General features: G+C 40.4%; 1 protein-coding gene across 1 annotated transcript in view; it reads right to left on the reverse strand.

Moving 5' to 3' along the window:
• Positions 1 to 19,329, reverse strand: part of tm9sf3 (transmembrane 9 superfamily member 3) — a 130,580-nt gene that overhangs the window by 19,342 nt on the left and 91,909 nt on the right. Inside the window, exons 9-10 of the mRNA XM_041176409.1 lie at positions 14,086 to 14,216; positions 8,028 to 8,167 (exon numbers count right to left, since the gene is read on the reverse strand). Coding sequence (XP_041032343.1) covers positions 8,028 to 8,167; positions 14,086 to 14,216 — 271 coding nt within the window. The remainder of the gene's footprint in view (positions 1 to 8,027; positions 8,168 to 14,085; positions 14,217 to 19,329) is intronic.

The raw sequence follows: 19,329 nt of genomic DNA on the forward strand, positions 1-19,329 counted from the left end.
TTGGTTCTGTGAGCTAGCTTCCTTTGCACAGCAAGGTCAAAAGGTTAACAACTTCTACACTTCCAACAACAGAGGAAAGAGTCTGTTTTCACCCCACTGAAGAAAACTGTGAATTACCCCCAAGAGAGCAGTCATGTAGAGCTGGATAAACACGGTATTCCACAGGCCACTAAGCATTTATACAACGTGCATTAAAAATGTTAAACAACTAGCTTAAGCACTTTGTTGAAAGCTAGTGAGGATTGTAAGCAAAATGGACACAAAGTACATCCCAGTTATGTGACAGCTGCACCTAAATTAGCAAGCCTTTAGCCTTTTAAAGAATGGGGGAAAAGAATAAAGTCAGGCAGAAAAAAAAGGGGGGGGGGTTGATGAGACAATAATGTCTGAAGTTGTCAAATGTCCTGAATTTCCTACCCATTTCTACAACCACCTTTTTCATCCCCATCCCCTTCCTACTTTAATCCTCTCCCTTTTCCCTCCTTTCAATCACCTTGCAATTTTTAACCCCTTGCAAACTTCCCTCATGTAAAAAAAATCCTAAACTGTTAATTTCCAACTACATTGTGACAGTTCATGCTCTGGGCTCAGCTTCTTTTTTGCAGTTCCCTACCCTCTCATTTTCAAAGATATGCTAGTTTAGTGATTATGGGTTCTGAACAAGCAAGAGGGGGGTCATGAGTTCAAGTCATGGCAAATTGTGAATCTGAATTTGATAAATTGCCTCTCAACACCCTCTGAAGTGGCCTGGCAAGCCACTGAGTAGTGAAAACACAACCAACAATAAATGCAGTCTTGACCACATCACAAGGATAAAGTAAAATTATTCAATTTTAAAAAGGCATTCACTCCAGTGTTTAAGAAGGGACTAAATCAAACATTAACCAACCTTTTCTAGAAAAGAAAGGACCAGCATTTAAATAGTGCCTTTCACAACATCAGGACTTTCCAAAATGCTTCATTTTCCATAAGGTACTTCAAAAAGAAAGTCACATAGGCAAACAATTTCCCCACAGCAAGCTCCCACAAACAACATGATATTAATCACATCATCTACTATAATAATGACTTAGGCCTTGGTGTACAGGGCACAATTTCAAAGCTTGCAGATGATACAAAACTTGCAAATATTGTGAACTGTGAAGAGGACAGTGTAGAACTTCAAAAGGACAGACAAGTGACAGATGAAATTCAACACAGAGAAGTGTGAAGTGATTCATTTTGGCAGGAAGCACATGGAGAAGCAACATAAAATAAAACGTACAATTCTAAATGAGCAGAGGGACCTGGGTGTACACGTGCATGTCACTGAAGGTGGCAGGATAGGTTGAGAGCGCAGTTAATAAAGCATACAGTATAAGAACATAAGAACTAGGGGCAGGAGTGGCCAATGCAGCCCCTCGAGCCTGCCCCACCATTTATTATGATCATGGCTGATCTCATTTCGGCCTCAACTCCAATTTCCTGCCCTCTCCCCATAACCTTTCAACCCATTACTCATTAAAAATCTATCTCCTCCTTAAATTTATTCAGCGTCCCAGCATCCGCTGCTCTCTGAGGTAGTGAATTCCACAGATTCACGACCCTTTGCGAAAAGTAATTCCTCCCCATCCCTGCTTTAAATCTACCACCCCTTAGCCCAAAACTATGACCTCTTGTTCTAGAATGCCCCCACAAGGGGAAACATCTGCTCCATGTCTACTTTGTCATCCTTAGTATCCTAGGCTTTACTGATAGAGGCATAGAGTACAAGTGCATGGAGGTTATGGTAAACTTCTTTAAGATACTGGTTAAGCCTCAACTGGACTGTTGTGTCCAATTCTGGGTTCAGGGCAGATGTGGAGGCATTAGAGGGAGTGCACACAAGATTCACAAGAATGGTTCCAGGAATGAGGAACGTCAGTTACATTGATAAAGTGGAGAAGTTGGGACTAATCTCCTTGGAGAAGAGAAGGTTGAAAGGAAATTTGATAAAGGTATTCAAAATCATCAGGGATTTGGACAGGTTAGATAGGGAAAAATTGTTCCCAGTGGCGGACGGATCAAGAATGAGGGGGCACAGATTTAAGGTAATTGGCAAAAGAAGCAATGGAGACATGAGGAAAAACTTTTATGCAACAAGTGGTTAAGATGTGGAATGCGCTGCCTGGCGGTAGGTTCAATTGAGATGTTCAAGAGGGAATTGGGTTATTTGAAAAGGAAGAATGTACCAGGTTATGGGGAGAAGGCGGGGGAATGGCACTAAGTGAATCGCTCCCTCGGACAGCTGGTGCAAACATGATGGGCCGAATTGCCTCCTTCTGAACTGTAATTATTCCGTGAATGGTCCTGGCTGATGGATAAACATTGACCAGAATATGGGGAGAGCTTCCTTGTTCTTCAAATAGCGCTATGGGATCTTCTGCATCATATGACAAGAAAGATGGGCACTCAGCTTAACATCTCATCTGAAAGGTGTCACTTCAGACAGTTGCAGCGTTCCCTTGGTACTACACCAAGCGTGTCAGCCTGGTTTCTGCACGCAAGTTTTTGGAGTGGGTCTTGAAACCATAAACTTTGGTTGACAGCTTCCAGACACACATATTGACAGACAAAATGAGTATTTCTAATTTGCTTTTATATAAAAATAATGATTTGTATTAAATAATGAAGTATGATCCATGCCTACACTATAACAATAGGAAAAAGTTAATTAGTAGCCGAAGAGGTTTGCACAATTGATCATTTCCCTTTGAGTTGATTTCCTACTCTTATAATACTAAGTGCAGCGATAATAAGTGTGGTCTTGCTAAGCTGGTGCAGAATCAATCATACAGCCTAAGTCTACAAGACAGTGATAACATTTAGGCTACTTATCTTTGTAACTCCAATCAGGCTTCCGCCCTGCCACAGCACTGGCATGACTTGCAAAGTGTCAAATTACAGCCTATGTGACTGACCATAATAAACCATCCCTCATTCATCTTGACCTGTTTTCAACCTTTGACACTTAACATTGCCATCTTACCCCATTGTGCAGCTTGATATGGCTACCCAGTCTGCTCTACTCCTGTCTATTCAATCGTAGCCAGAGAGTCACCTGCAATGACTTCTCTACCTATTACTACACAGTTAGCTCTGCTATGTCCCAGGGATCTATCTTCGGCTGCATATTTCCCACCTACAAGCCCTTTAAGCCCTTTGCTGAAATTATCCAAAAACATGTCAGGTTCTACATATACACTGATGAGACTCAGCTCTATCTCTCTTGACTGCTTCACTGCCTCCAATTTGTCACGCCGCTTGTCTGACATCCAGTATTGAATAAGCAGCAATTTCCTATTGGGAAAGATATTGGGAAGACGTCCTTCGGATGTCACCAGAAACTCCGTTCCCGAGCCACTGATTCCATTCCTTTCCCTGGTATGAGGGTGAATCAAATCATTTACAACTTGGAGTGGTGTCGAGTTTCCTGCCCCATATCTTCTCCATCATTAAGATCACCTACTTAAACCTCCATCTCTGCCTCATCAATGCCATTGTCACCTCTGAACTATTCCAATGCTCTCTTGGTTGGCCTCCCACCATGCCTACTTCATTACCTTGAGCTCATCTGGAACTCAGCTGCCCACATCCTAACTTGCCCCACCTCCCATTCATCCATCACTCCTGTGCTTGGTGACCTACACTGGCTCCCCATTAAAAAATGTTTCAATTTCAAAATCCTCATCCTTGTTTTTAAATCCCTCCATGGTTTTGGCTATTCCTGTATAACATACACATGAACAAGGAACCATTCAGCCTCTCCGCCATTCAATAAGATCACGGTTGATCTGATTGTGGCTTCAACTCCACTTTCCTTCCTACCCTCTTGTTTGACAAGGGAGTCAATTTAACTTAGCCTTAAAAATATCCAATAAGACTGCCTCCACCGCTCTCTGGGAGGGAGTGTTCCACAGACTCACAACACTCAAAAATGTTTTCCTCATTTCCATCTTAAATGGGAAACCCCTTACTTTTAAACTGTGTCCTCTAGTTCCCCACAAGGGGAAACATCCTTTCAACATCCCCCTGTCAAGTCCTTTCAGGATATAATATGTTTCAATAAAACCAGCTCTCATTCTTCTAAATTCCAATGGATACAGGCCCAGCTTATCCAACCTTTCCTCATAGGATAACCCCCCTCAATCCAGGGATCAGCCAAATGAGCCTTCTCTGAACAGCTTCTAACACAATTATGTCCTTCCTTAAATAATGGAGACGGAAACTCTAGATGTAGTTTCATCAATACCCTATACAACTGCAGTCAAACATCCCTACTTTTATATTCCATTCTCCTTGCAATAAATGACATCATTCCATTTGCCTTCCTAATCACCTGCTGTACCTGCATACTAAACTTTTGAGATTCATGTACCAGGACTCTCTCTCTAAACTAAATAGTGGGGGTGAGGGGAGATGCAATAAGCCAAAGAGACAGAAGGTCAGAGAGTAGGATAGCAATAAGGGAAATAGCTATCAAAGTGTGTCAGGAGGGGACAGAGCAAACAAACATAAGAATGAGCCAGCAGTTAAGGCTAGAGATTGTGAAAATAATAATTCAGAACTAAAGGCACTCTACCCGAATACACAGCATTTGAGACAAGGTAGATGAATTGATGGTGCAAATAAAAGTAAACAGGTACAATCCAACTGCCACTATGGAGACGTAGCTGCAGGGTGACCAAGGCTGGGAACTGAAAGTTCAAGGGTGTTCGGCATTTAGGAAGGATAGGGAAAAAGGGAAAGGAGGTGGGGTAGTGCTGTTAATAAAGGATGGGATCAGTACGTTAGTAAGAGAGGATTTTAGTTTGGAAGATCAAGATGTAGGGTCAGTTTGGGTGGAGCCAAGAAACAACAAGGGGCAGCAAACTTTTGGAGGAGTTGTTTATAGGCCACCAATAGTGGTAATGTAGGGCATGGTATAAATCAAGAAATTAGGGGTGCACGTAACAAGGATAATACAGTAATCATAGGGGACTTCAATCTACATAGACTGGGCAAACCTAATTAGCACTAATGCTACGGAGGATGAATTCCTGTAATGTATACAAGATGGTTTTCTAGAACAGTATGCTGAGGAACCAACTAGGGAATGGGCTATTTTAGAACCAGTATTGTGCAATGAGAAAGGGCTAATTAATAACTTTGTTGTAAAAAGCCTTTAGGGAAAAGTGACCATACTGTGAGAGACTTTTACATAAAGTATGAAAGCGATGTAGTTCAATCCAAAACTAGGGTTGTAATCTAAACAAAGGCAACTACGAAGGTGTGAGGGGAAAGTTGGCTGAGGTAGATTGGGGAACTATATTAAAAGGTGTGATGGTAGACAGGCAATGGCTAGCATTTAAAGAATTAATACCTAGTTTGCAACAAATTTAAATTCCTTTAAGGTACAAAAAAAACACAACCATGGCTAACAAAAGAAGTTAAGGATTGTATCAGATCAAAGGAAGAGGCTTATAAAGTTGCCAAAAAAGTAGTAATCCTGAGGGTTGGGAACATTTTAAAATTCAACAAAGGAGAACCAAGAAATTGATGAAGAGAAAATAGAATGTGAAATTAACCCAGTGAACATAAAACAGACTGTAAAACTTTTATAGGTATGTAAAAAAGAAAAGGTTAGTAAAGACAAATGTGGGCCCATTACAGGCAGAGATTGGAGAATTTATAATGGGGAGTAAGGAAATGGCAGAGAAAATAAACAAATACTTTGTGTCTGTCTTAACTTTGTCTCTTTCTCCATGAAAAGGACTACTGAGGTTGAGGATTGGAATGAAATTAGCGTTAGTAAGAAAGTAGCACTGGAGAAACTAATGGGACTGAAAGTTGATAAATCCTCTGGACCTGATGATATATATCCCTGAGTGTTGAAAGAAGTGGCTGTAGCGCTAGTGGATGTGTTGGTTGTCATCTTCCAAAATTTTACAGATTCTGGAACAATTGCTGCGGATTGGAAGATAGCAAATGTAACCCCACTATTTAAGAAAGGAGGGAGACACAAAACAGGGAACTACAGGCCTGTTAGCCTGTCATTAGTAGGGAAAATGCTAGAATCTATTATAAGGGATGTGATAACTGGGCACTTTGAAAATAATGGTAAGATTGGGCAGAGTCAACATGGGTTTATGAAAGGGACATCATGTTTGACAAACTCGTTGGAGTTTCTTTGAGAATGTTACTAGCCAAATAGATAAGGGAGTATCAGTGGATATGGTATATTTGGATTTCAGAAGGCTTTCAATAAGGTCCCACACAGGAGGTTAATAATTAAGTGAAATTAGAGCTCATGAGATGGTTTGAGGATTCGTTAATGGTCAGAAAACAGAGTAGTGATAAATGGATCATTTTCAGCTTGGCAGGCTGTGACTGGTGGGGTATCGCAAGGATCACTGCTTGGGCTCCAGTTATTCACAATCTATATCAATGATTTGGATGTGGGGACTAAATGCAATATTTCCAAGTTTGCTGATGACACAAAACTTGATGGAAATGTGAGTTGAGGAGTGGCTAAGAACATGGCAGACTGAATATAATGTGGAAAAACATGAGTTTATCTACTTTGGTAGAAAAAACAGAAATGCAGAGTGTTTCTTAAATGGGGAGAGACTGGAAAGTGCTGATGTCCAAAGGAACCTGGGTGTTCTTGATCATAAATCTCTGAAAGCTAACATGCAGCAAGCAAAAAGGAAGGCAAATGTTATGTTAGCCTTTATTGCAACTGCATGTGAGTACAGGAGTAAGAAAATCTTGCTGCAGTTGTAGAGCCTTGGTGAGGCCACACAGAGTAGTGTGTAGAGTTTTGGTCTCCTTACTCAAGGAAGAATATACTGGCCATAGAGGAAGGGCAATGAGGGTTCACCAGACTAATCCTGGAGAGGTGGGATTGTCTGATGAGGAGAGACTGAAGAAGCTAGGGCTGTGTTATCTGGAGTTTAGAAGAATGAGAGGTGATCTTATTGAAGTGTACAGAATTCATACAGGACTCAAAAATGTAGATGCAGAAAGGGTGTTTCCCTGTTTGGTGATGGGCGGGGTGGGGGTGACTATAAACAGAGACACAGTCTCAGAGTAAGAGGTAAGCCATTTAGGACTGAGATGAGGAGGAATTTCTTCACTCAGAAGGTACTGAATCTTTGGAATTCTATGCCCCAGGGGGCTGTGGAAGCTCAGTCATCGAGTATGTTCAAAGCAGAGGTCGATAGATTTCTAGATACCATTGACATCAAGGGATATGGGGATAGTGGCAGGGAGATGGTGTTAAGATAGAAGACCAGCCACGATCCAGTTAAATGGAGGAGCAGGCTTGAGCTGCCGAATGGCTTACTCCTGCTCCTATTTTCCTGCAGCTCTACAGCTCTTAGAGATGTTTGTGATCCTTCAATTCTGACCTCTTATCACACCAACACCACACCCCGCCTCCCCCCAACCCATCGTCAAACCCCATGATTCTAACTGCCCCACTATTGACAATTGTGCCTTCAGCTGCCGTAAACTTGAATTCTCTCCCTAAACTTCTCCATTTCTTTTCTCCTACAAAAGGCTTATAACCTGTCTTTTTGAGCAAGCTTTCAGTCACCTGTCCTGTGGTTCAATGTCAGTTTTATTCGATAATTATTCTTCTAATTAGCTTTCAGCAGTAGTTTAAATGCCGGGATATGAACACGGTACTCAATGTTGTCTGCACTAGACTGGTCCTACTAGAGACAGCTTGATGTGACTACGTTCTACTGGAGTGCATGAGGTTGACTCTAAACAGTACAGCTGGCATCACCAAAAAGCAGATTTCATGGCGTCCAAAATCATTTCAACAATACAAAGGATACTGCAACCTGCACCACTGATTGATCCTACTCTGAGCTTTCTCAATAGAAATGAGCTCCATGTTTGCAAATCTGTAGCTTTAACAGATTTGAAACAAAATGAAAAAATAGTTGACACACTATTTTTAAAAAGCAAACAATATATAACCCCAACAAATATTTAATAACATTTTTCTATGTACTCACCATTTCTTCTCTGGAATTGGACGTGGTACTGCATTGACACGACAAGGAAAGTTGGGCTGTCCCGACATATTTCTACCAAGAATAGTTCCCACCAAGTTCAGTGGAAGGATGACAAAAAAACAGATGCAGCATACAGCAACCTTCATGGAGAAAAACAGCAAATTAAAAATCAATTCAACTTTACTACATGTTTTGTTTATACTGCATCGCTGAAATATTTTGATAAATTATAAACCCCAGCTGGCGTGAAAAGGGTTGAAAACGATTGTATGCAGATAATGGGTGACTGCAAAGTATTTATCAAAGTTTGGTCAATCCATAAAGATGTGATTGTTGACCGAGAACCTCCGCCAACCAAGGTCATTCTGAACTTCTTTGTACACTGTTGGAATGATTAATGGGCACCATAGATCCACTAAGATAGGAAAATGCTAATGTGAGAACACAACCCATATTAAGATATGGGCAACTAGCTGGAAAATCCTGACATCACAATGGATCAAGGAAAAGTACTGGGATTTAACTTTGAAGCTGAAGGTTTCATATACAATGGCATATTTGGGTCACTTTGGGTTCTCATTGTTGATATTCATTTTGGCTTAAAGTAAGAAACATTTTACCTGAATGAAAACCACTTAACTCTTGGCTTATTAGTGATAAAAAACAAAAAGCAGTACGCCTCAAGTACTACCTCAGTCTCCTAACTCTTAAGTTGCGAATGAGATCACAATGCAGCTGTGGTTCATAAAATAGATTCAGTTATCCTCAAACTTGTTGTACAATCTGAATTGAGGTCAATTTGGCTTAATGTAAGAGCACTCAAGTCAGAACTACAATCTCGCAGGTTTTGATGCGAATCCTCTAAGTATTAGATTAGCATTACAGCTTTGAAGATTATGCTATCAGTAGGTTCTTTGTTTAGTCATAAAAGCAATTCTATGCTTTCGACTAAAGCCTACGATATTAGTAGATTGTGTTAAAATCAAGCTGCTATGGGAGCACAGTTGAGCTCTCTTCTCTGGTGATCTGGTCCCTTCTGTGTGATGTACTTGGTTACTTAAGAATTTACTTAAGAATTGCTTACAAGTTGAGAACTGGTTAGTGAATTTATTACAGAACTTTGAGTTTATTTTTTTTCTCTTTTACAGTCTTAATCCAATTATGACTTTGTTTGCATCTTTTTTTTTTTTCTTCTGCTGTCTGAAAAGCTGTGTGTAACATGACTGCTGTTATACAGGATCACAGCAATCCAAGAAGACGTGGCTTATCCTGTACCCTAGTTCGAAACATTTCCAACTTATAAAAATACTTGCAGCGCATCAACGTTCTTGATAGACTGCACAGCACTAAACATTCAAACTACAGCTAAACAATGAAACTGCAGGCTGGAACCAAGGGTCTCTGGAGCCAAAATGTCTATTCATGCTGATACCGGGGCCACCTTCAAGGTAGGAAGTGATCTCTTGTTATAGACAGCTTTAGGCAGGGATAGGTTTAACCATTTGTTTGTCAAGAATCTCCCTCAGCTAATCTTTGATCTTCAAACAATTTTAGACACCCATTTAGCCTTTTTTTTAAAACAACCTTGGCCTCTCAGATTTTTGTCCTCTCTTATTCCCCTCTCCAGTATGTAAAATAAGCCTGATTCCCTACTCCTTATTTAGGAAGAATTCAAACATAAACTTTAGAGTTTTATTTTGATTAATAAAACCATTAAAAATAATGCCAGTCCATTTTAGGTTGGAAGGTCATGTCAGTCCTGGCAAAATGGAATAACCTACATGCGGTTCACTTAAAAAAAAAGGGTTGAGCCTAAGTATGGAACAAAAAAGGAAAAGGGGTTCAATTAGAGGCACTCAGTTAAGTCAATTGCCTAACTCAAGGTCCTCTGTGGGCAAAACTAAGAATGGTCATTCATTAAGGACAGTATACAAGCGCCATCCAGAGGCAGCAGCACTCAAGTGCACAACAGCGAGCAACAAGGAGGCAATAAGTGGAACTTTCCATTTGTGTCTATTCTCTCTAGTGTGTGGTGTGTCTGTGTGGCTCTCTCATATTCGCCTTTATTGATAGACTAAATATTCGGGGGGGTGGGGCTTGGAGGGGAAGTAATATAGTTACACAGGAGTTAGAACTGGTTTTAATCCTTCTAACTTTTCCTGGGTAATTATTCTGCTAAAAGAGTCGGAACCATCCGAAGTGTCCAACTCTAGCCCAGAGTTTCAGAGGGCTCCAGACACAGGGAAACTGCTATCCAGAATTTGAAATTTCCAGGCAATTCCTGCGGAGTCCTTGCATCAGGACTTCTGAGGAGTCCCTGGAGCATTTTCTGGTATATGGCCATCTGGAGACCAGAAGATCTGGGCCTATATGCACAAGTGGTCAAGGATGGGATAAGCTCTGATGTTGCCCCCTTCCCACCACTGTATTTACATGTCTGCCAACATTCACAATTTAATTTCATCGATGAAGAACTACAAAATAGAGCAAGGAACAAAAGGACTGAGATGAGGAGAAATTTCTTCACCCAGAGAGTGGTGAGCCAGTGGAATTCGCTACCACAGGAAGTAGTTGAGGCCAAAACATTGCATGTTTTCAAGGAGTTAGATATAGCTCTTGAGGTGAAAGGGATCAAAGGATATGGGGAGAAAGCGGGAGCAGGCTACTGAATTGGATGATCAGCCATGAGCATAATGAATGGTGGAGCAGGTTCGAAGGGCCGAATGGCCTACTCCTGCTCCTAGTTTCTATGTTTCTATGACATTGGTGTTCGTGGGAGTGTGTCCCAACATACATCAACACCTTCACAGAGATAAGTGGATGGAAGAAGTAAAGTATTAATTTGAACAATGTTTCCCTTTGTGGGCAATCGAAAATCAGGCAACAGCTTTCAAAAATTACCAAACTACATGAATTTAAGTCCACAAAAACTAAATCCAATTATGTAAGTAGCTCATCAAAATAATGTAACAATATCGGCAAACAATTAGTATGAATTTCATTATGTTAGAACAAGTCAGTCAGGTTTTGCAGCATAATCCTAATTTCCACTCCACATTGCTGTGCGCGCCTGGGCTGATGTCTCCAAGAAACAGTTCCGAAACAGACTACGGCAATTTGCATAGCTCTCCTGAATCACAAAGACAATTACAAATTGGGAACTGTCCAAGGAACTGAAGAATATCCAGGCCATCTTGGGGCATGTTTATGAACATCAGCCTCACTCACTGTCACTACTCAAATAAATAGGCTGAATGCTTAGAATTCACATAATTAGTGCAAATTACAGTACTGCACCCGATAATGCAAAACATTCTTGAAGCCCATTGTGCAAAGTCAATGACTTCTAGACCTTGAAACATTTTCAGGCAGCCCATCCAAAAATCTAAGCCTGTCAAACACTGAGAAAATAACAACCCTCAAGCTATTAGCGAATGTCACAAGGAGGTTTGAGACGAGTTACCCAGTGAGGACTTCGGATTCGACAGACCATAACTAGCAGCCAAAGGTGGAAATCAGAGCTTGGCAAACCTATATTAAAGGTGTACATAAATAAATGCAACCAGCGTCTCCAATAGGATGGCCGAGATCACCATTCCCTTCACTTTCTCTGTTCACCCAGCATCCCAACTTCAAATTCCCCAATCCTCAGGAAAGGTAATTAATCTTCCCCCTTAAGCATGAATATAATGTACAAGGGTTTGGGAGTTCTCAAAGGCAGAAGATTTATCAGGAAACAAGTTAGTGCAGTTATCTATGCCACAATAAAGGATATGAGACAGACTTTCCAACAAGCTATAAAGCTGGAAGGATGAAGGAGGTGTATGCAAACAGAAAATTCACATATTAATTGGGCATTTTAAATAGCCCAAGTTAAATTGGAATACAAAAAATTAACAAGTTAATTGAATGCATAAATAGTATAACAAAAATTTCACATGAGGCAAATTGCACCTCTACTCAGTAATAAAATCACCCACATATTTTGGGAATAGAACTCTGTACCTCTGGGCTACAGCAACCATAGTATGATTACACTTGATATGATTTAGGATCAATGAATACTGTAAACCAATGACCAGTTTTAAAAACACTTCCTGAGTGGTCACATGATGAGATTAAGTGGATCAATGGTGAATAGCATTGAAGAAATACTCAGCCCTGGACAAGAATGGCTTTAAAGACATACTGCTGAGAATGGAAGGTAAACATCAAGGGCTAGTAATGTCCTTGATTACTAAACAAACAATAACATGCAAAATAGAAAAATAATTAGGGGAAAGGGGTGCTGTAAATCCAAGAAAGCTGGGGTCTTGAAAAAAAAGGCAGAGGAATAAAGTGAAATGAGAAATGGTACAAGCCGAATTCAACAGCAAGAAAATCTTGCAGAATTAAACGGGGTCAGAGAAAGCAGTAAGCTCCTGTAAATATTAAAAGACATCATAATGAATATGTATGCTAATAAAGTACATATTCTAGTTTTTCCTGAAGACTAACAGGCAACCTAACATAAGTTTCCTACCATTAAAGTTAACAATATCAACATCACTGAAATGGGAGATTGTAGACAGGTACAAAACATTGGAAAAAAGTGGGCTAACAGATAAATCTACAAAATATTGCTGGGCATCAGGAAAGAGTTGATGAACACAGGAATACTCCAATGGATTGGAAAAAGCCAACACGGTAACCAATCTTCAAGATGGTAACACAGCAAACCCGCGGCACCATTATAATAATTTTGCCAAATAACAAAATCGGTCATTAGGAGCAAGTTGAAGAATTAATTCAATTAAATTAAACTAATAAATGGTAATCAAGATCATTTCAGAAGGAGGCTCTGCCTGATAATGTCAAGCCCTTGACAAGTGCCGGACTGGCTCAGTGGTAGCATCTTATGTGAGAGTAAGAAGGACCATATAAATTAGCCTGGTACCTCAATGCAGTATCGAGGGAACGTTGCATGCTTGGAGGTGCCACCGTTACAATGAGACACCAAATCAAACTGTCTGCAGTAAAAGACACAAAATGCCTTACTGAAAGAGGAAGACGAGATCTTTTGGTGTCCTGGTCAACATTTCTCTCTCAGGCCAACATTATCTAATCAAATTAATTGGTTTTTCATCTCAATTTTTTTTCGGGTCCTTGGCAGCTTTGCATGCCTACAAAATAAGTGACCACATTTCTAAAGTAATTCATTGGCTATAAAGCACGTTGGGACATCCCAAGGTTGCAAAAAGCACTATATAAATTGAAACTCTTCTTCCTTTCATGGTATTTAGACAATCTCATGGCAAACCCATAAGTGGATAGGTAATAGGGTGAAAAGAAAGTAGTAAGCGCTAGTTAGGAGAGTGCTATCATTTTAGGTCACTTAACTGACAAAAAGCATAGGTTCAGAAACAAATTGCAATTTAGCCCAGTTGGCAACTGATACCCAGCTAGGTTATGGTAGTTGAGCTAAATAAAGCCAAAAAATGTCAGCTGAAATTCAATTCTGTACATAGAAGGTAATGAATGCTGGAAGAAAGAATAGGAAACACCTATATGTCAAATGTCATTAATGTCACCTGGAAGAGAGGCTGAATGATCTGAGAACAACAGCAGAGGAACTACTGACACATCCAATCAACGCTGAACATCAATTACTAAAGTTAAAGAAATGTTGCCCTATATCACTAAATCAGCAGATAAAACTGAGGCCGTCTTGCTAAAACTTTACAGTTCTCCAGGCAAGCCACATTGAGTGCTCCATTCAGTTTTAGAAATGTCTCAACACTTCAGCTGTGAAACGATATGAATGGTGGAAGACCTTTCAGAGCTACATAAAATACTAAGTGAACAAGGACATAAGGGGTTAAACCAGTAAAATAACGAGAAAAGACTCATGTCAAAGAGGAAGTGGGCATAGAAAGATCATTCAATACTTGGTGCAGGGGGGAAACATTTTTCTACGGGCGAGGGGGACGAGCTGAATGACTTCCCTCATTTATACTTACCTTTGTGAAGATTTCAGCTGTTAGGATTTACTGCTTGTGTTCAAGTCTGACATGCTTACCATTGTTCCGAAAGGAATAGCTCGTGATGCATGATAATACATTGCAATGAAGTTTATGAAGAATGCAGTTCCGCACACCATGGCTGGGATCAAGAATGCCCCAATAAACATCTGCTTTATCCATCTTCGGCCTATTTATATATAAAAAGTAGAAAGTCAAAATTAAATTTGATTATGTGATCAGTGTTTACTGGATTTGTATTTTGCTGTTCTATACTTTCACGACAGTAACACAGGTAAATTAGTTAACAACTTGAACAAAAATGCAAGTTTCAAACAACATGACCCCACCACTGAACAAAGATTGTCATTGACCTTCCCACTTTCTGGAGATCTTTCCAGGGCTTCCAATCTCAGTCCCCAGACCCGCACTGGTCACTTCTACCTCCTTCCCAAGGTCCTTAAACAGGACTGCCCTGCTAGCCCATTGCTTCAACCTGTTATCTCAAACTTTTCTTTTTCTCCTTGTCCTGTCTCTTCCCACTTACGTCTGTGGCTCTATCAACACCCTTTGTCACTAAACTGTTTCTTAGTTCTAACTGCCTCCTTTTTCATTATGAATGCCCAGTTCCTATTTACTTCTATTCCCCAGGAAGGCTGGAGGGTTCTTGGTTCTCCCCTGAGCAGCGGCCCAACCATTCCCGCCCACATCACCCTCCTCCACCTGACTGAGCTTATTCTCACATTAAATAATTTCTCCTTTGACTCTACTCATTCTTCCCAACACAGTGTTGCTATGGGAAGTTGCATGGGTCTCAGCTATGCCTGTCTTTTTGTAGGATATACGGAACATTCTTTGTTCCAGTCCGACTCAAGTCCACTCCCTCATCGCTTTTTCTGCTACACAGATGACCTGCGGCAATGTTGTTTTCTGCTCTTGCCCTTTTCACTTCCACCTTTCCCACCATCAAGGGACCTAGATGCACTTTCCAGGTAAAACAACGACTTACTTGTACCTCTTTCAAGTTAATTTAATGTATTCACTGCTCATGAAGCAACCTGTTCTACATGAAGGGAGAGAGATAAACCAGGAAACTAAGGCTAGTCAGCCTAACATGGTGATGGGGATGTTACTAGAACCCATTGTCGGGGACAAAATCTTTCTGGAAAGGCATGGGTTAATGTGGGGAGTTGGCGTGGACTCGTTAAAAGCAAATCGTGTCTGGCTAACTTGACTGAAATCTTGGATAAGTTGACAGAGTGGGGTGATTAAGGTAATGCAGTAAATGTTGTATCAATGAAGTACAGGAACAGAGATGTCTGCTGCAATTGTACAGGGCCTTGGTGAGACCATACCTGGAAGTGTGTGCAGTTTTGATCTCCTTATCTGAGGAAGGATGTTCTCGCTATAGAGGGAGTGCAGCGAAGGTTTACCCGACTGACTCCTGGGATGGCAGGACTGACATATGAAGAGAGATTGAGTCAATTAGGATTATATTCGCTGGAGTTCAGAAGAATGAGGGGGGATCTCATAGAAATCTATAAAATTCTAACAAGACTAGACAGGGTAGATGCAGGAAGGATGTTCCTGATGGTGGGGGAGTCCAGAACCAGGGGTCAGAGTCTGAGGATACGGGGTAGACCATTTAGGGCTGAGGTAAGGAGAAATTTCTTCACCCAGAGAGTGGTGAGCCTGTGGAATTCATTACCACAGAAAGTAGTTGAGACCAAAACATTGTATGTTTTCAAGGAGTTAGATATAGCTCTTGGGGCGAAAGGGATCAAAGGGTATGGGGAGAAAGCGGGAGCAGGCTATTGAGTTGGATGATCAGCCACAATCATAATGAATGGCGGAGTAGGCTTGAAGGGGCGAATGGCCTACTCCTGCTCCTAGTTTCTATGTTTCTATGAACTTTCAAATGGCATTCAACAACATGCCAAATTGGAGGTTTATTAAGACAGTAGCCCATAGAATTGAGGAGAAAATGATATTATAGATACAAAATTGGCTCTCTGACAGGAAGCAAAAGGATGGTGGTGGATGGGTGTTTTTTGACTGGAACGTGGTTTGGTGTTTCTGAAGGGTCAGTTTTAGGTTTATTACTTGTATAAATTTTTATAAATAACTTAAGCTTGGGTGTAGGGAGAAGCACAACAATGTTTGGAAATGGTCTGAAACTTGGGAAAATAGATTATAGGATAGGCTGTGAAGCTGCATCCAGGTAGAAATTAGTTCTTGCAGAAAGGGAAGGTGGTGGGGGCTGGCAGTGGTGTGCGGGAGGAGTACTGATGATAAAGCCAATTTTTAGTTTTCCTTATTTCTGTGTATGGCAGGAAACTTTGGCACTAAGTTTTAGGTAGTAGCTTAGTTGTAAACAATGGGAACAGCAAAGGAATAACGGGGATGGTGGAATCATACAAGCATTAGCAGCACTTCGGACCAAATGAAAGCCAAATTAAATCACAGAAACCTCACGAGTGCTTGCAATTCCCTTCATAAAAATACACCAGTATCCAGTTATTCCCAGAGGTTAGAGAAACTTGACTTAAGGTAGTGTGAAACAAATGGTGCAGTTTAAATATTAGTAGAAGCAAGGGGCAAGTTTCATGACTCAGTTTTCCAGCAGTAATTGAAGCCTTTTATGACAGGAAGGATGACGTGGCCTTACAGCAAACATGTGGTATTCAATTTCCTTAAAGATACACACACTCTTTTGCTAACTAACCAGAAAGTTCTACATATCAGCAAGGCCACAACTGAGATGCAGTTTGGCTCAAAAGCTCCAGGCTAAAGAAAAAGGACAAGCAGCAGCTGGCATTCCTGCTCCTGGTAAGTGAGCCAGGGACACCTGCTGGAAAGTAGTGTGTGAATGTCATGCGAGGACAGGAGGTCTTCCATAGTTGAATGGCCTATCATTTATGGTCTAGGTTCAGGTATATAATTATAAGTCAAAGATTTAGCTTATGAAGCTCAACTCATAGCACCCTAAATCTCTAACTGTATTCAAACTGACATTTTAGTCTCCATCACCCTGTCTGGCAAGTCATATGAAATACTTTCACAGAGTAAAGGTGGCCCTCCTGATATCTGTTTAACACTTATACTTCACCAATTTCCCTTTTTTACTTTTGTGGCTTACCTTAAAGTAATATTCCAGCTCCTAGCAGGCATTTACATTTGTCCGAAAACACTAACCACCATCTCAAAACAATGAGTACAAAACAGTGGAAATGCACAAAACTTTTATATAATGGATAAACAGGCCAAGGGATAATATGGAGACACCCGAGATTTTCCTCTATTTTTCTTACCCTGAATTCAAGATTGAGAGAAAGATTAGTGCCTTTACACCATGTAGTGGAATCAGTGAGTACTGATGAAGCCTCACAGCTTCCCTTGTCATGCATACATTGAGTGTAAAAACACTGGCACTGGATTCAAAAATATGGTAGCAGATACTTCAGCTCTGCATCAACGATGTTTATTAGAAAACTGTTTTTACACAAAATGCAGCTCAATCACATCCTTAACTATGAGTTGCTTTTCTATCTGGGTGACTGCCTGCAAAGTATGGGGCACAGAGATTTTCTGGATAAATCAAACCGCATAGGAAGGAGCACAATAATATTCAAAATTCCACTGTGGCACCACAATGGTGGTGAAAAGCCATGAAAAGCTAGTGGATCAATATATTTCCAGTAAGTTAACCACATAAGCAGGCTGCATGGCCCCACACTTCAGAAACGTTGAGTCACCATCCATCTTAATTTTTTAAATTCCCAGAATTACTCGCAGTTAAGTAGCAGCACAAACACCTGTACAACTGTCGTACGTAGTAAAGTATAAGCAAATCCCACATTACCAAAATCCAGCTGTCCACACATTACCTTACTACAGTCATCATCACCCTTTCACAGGATAACAAATGGTGTTAACACAAGTTTAGCAACAGTAAAAAGCCATATAGCCTAACAAGCCCATCCTTGTTCTTCAGTGAACAATTCTCACCATAACCCTCTCTCCATTAATTCTCTCTCTAACTCATTTATGCTGTCTGCTTTGATTGCTTTCCCTTGTAATATATTCTACAATTTTTTCCCTTTCCATGAGAAATTTCAGACTAATTCCCACCACTAACTTTTTTTTAATTTATTCCCTTAGACTTGAATCCTTTTTTACAATAAATTTGCTTGGATTAAGTTTGTCAATTCCTCTCAATCTTAAAAATGGCTATTCAAACACCTGAAAGCTCTCCCCTATTGCAAAAATTCATGGATTAAATTATTCCAAGAGTTTACTCCATTCTTGGAGTCTAAAAGTGTCATTTTTTTAATTAGTCAATATCAGTCACTAGCTTCACTATTCCTGCAGCACCAAAATCAAAGATTTTACAAAGCTAGCCTAACCCTGAAAACCCACAAGGGAGCAACAGGAAGCTGCAGCCATTCAACCCATCTAAGCTCATGCAACCAGAAACGCCTTCCAATTCCATTACAGCATTCAACTGTTGCTTAAATGAATCCAGCAGTTTTCATTTCCAACATCCATCAACCTTTCCATATGTTAACCACTGTGTAAATTCTTCTTGATATCAGTCTTTTCATGAGTATCTTAAGAGTGTGAACCTGTGACCTATCGTCTGACAGATGAAATTAGTCAAATATATTTTCTGAATTGATTGTATCTATATTGTTTATGATTTGATAAGGTAGCCTCTCAGTAGTCTCCTATTAAAGAATCTCCTCACTCCATCCTCTAATACTTCGAACCAGCTTGTGAAATACAAAATGAATTGAACAAGTGACTGGGTGTAACTGTGGCACATGGAAATTTAATATTTAGACGCATGATATCTCCCTAACTTGTTGAAATAATCATGAATGAAGTTGAGAGATTTGCAATTTTTGGTCGATTCAGCACTCAACAAGATAAACAATGCTTAACAAATTTGAGCAAAAGATTAGTCTTGGTTACAGAAGTATATCCAATTCTGGTCAATAGGACATCAAAGACAAATTCACACTTTGGAAGCAGTAAGAGCCATGAGAACCAGAATGAACAGAAAGCTGGCTGCAAAATAGAAAAGTCAGTAAGGATTAAGTGTAGCTACTCAGACTGGCAAAAGCTAGAAACATGGTTTTCTACTGGAATTGGGTGTCAGAGCACATCCAGGCCTGGCTTTGAAGAAGACCCTAAGACTAGGATGCTTTAGTAGAGAATGTTTATCACTCACCACAGAGCTTACTTCTCCACTCTGATACCAGACACCCAGTGCTGGCTGACTCTTCCTTATATACACGAGT

The sequence above is a fragment of the Carcharodon carcharias genome, chromosome 28, assembly GCF_017639515.1.
Source record: "Carcharodon carcharias isolate sCarCar2 chromosome 28, sCarCar2.pri, whole genome shotgun sequence".
Classification (NCBI taxonomy): domain Eukaryota; kingdom Metazoa; phylum Chordata; class Chondrichthyes; order Lamniformes; family Lamnidae; genus Carcharodon; species Carcharodon carcharias.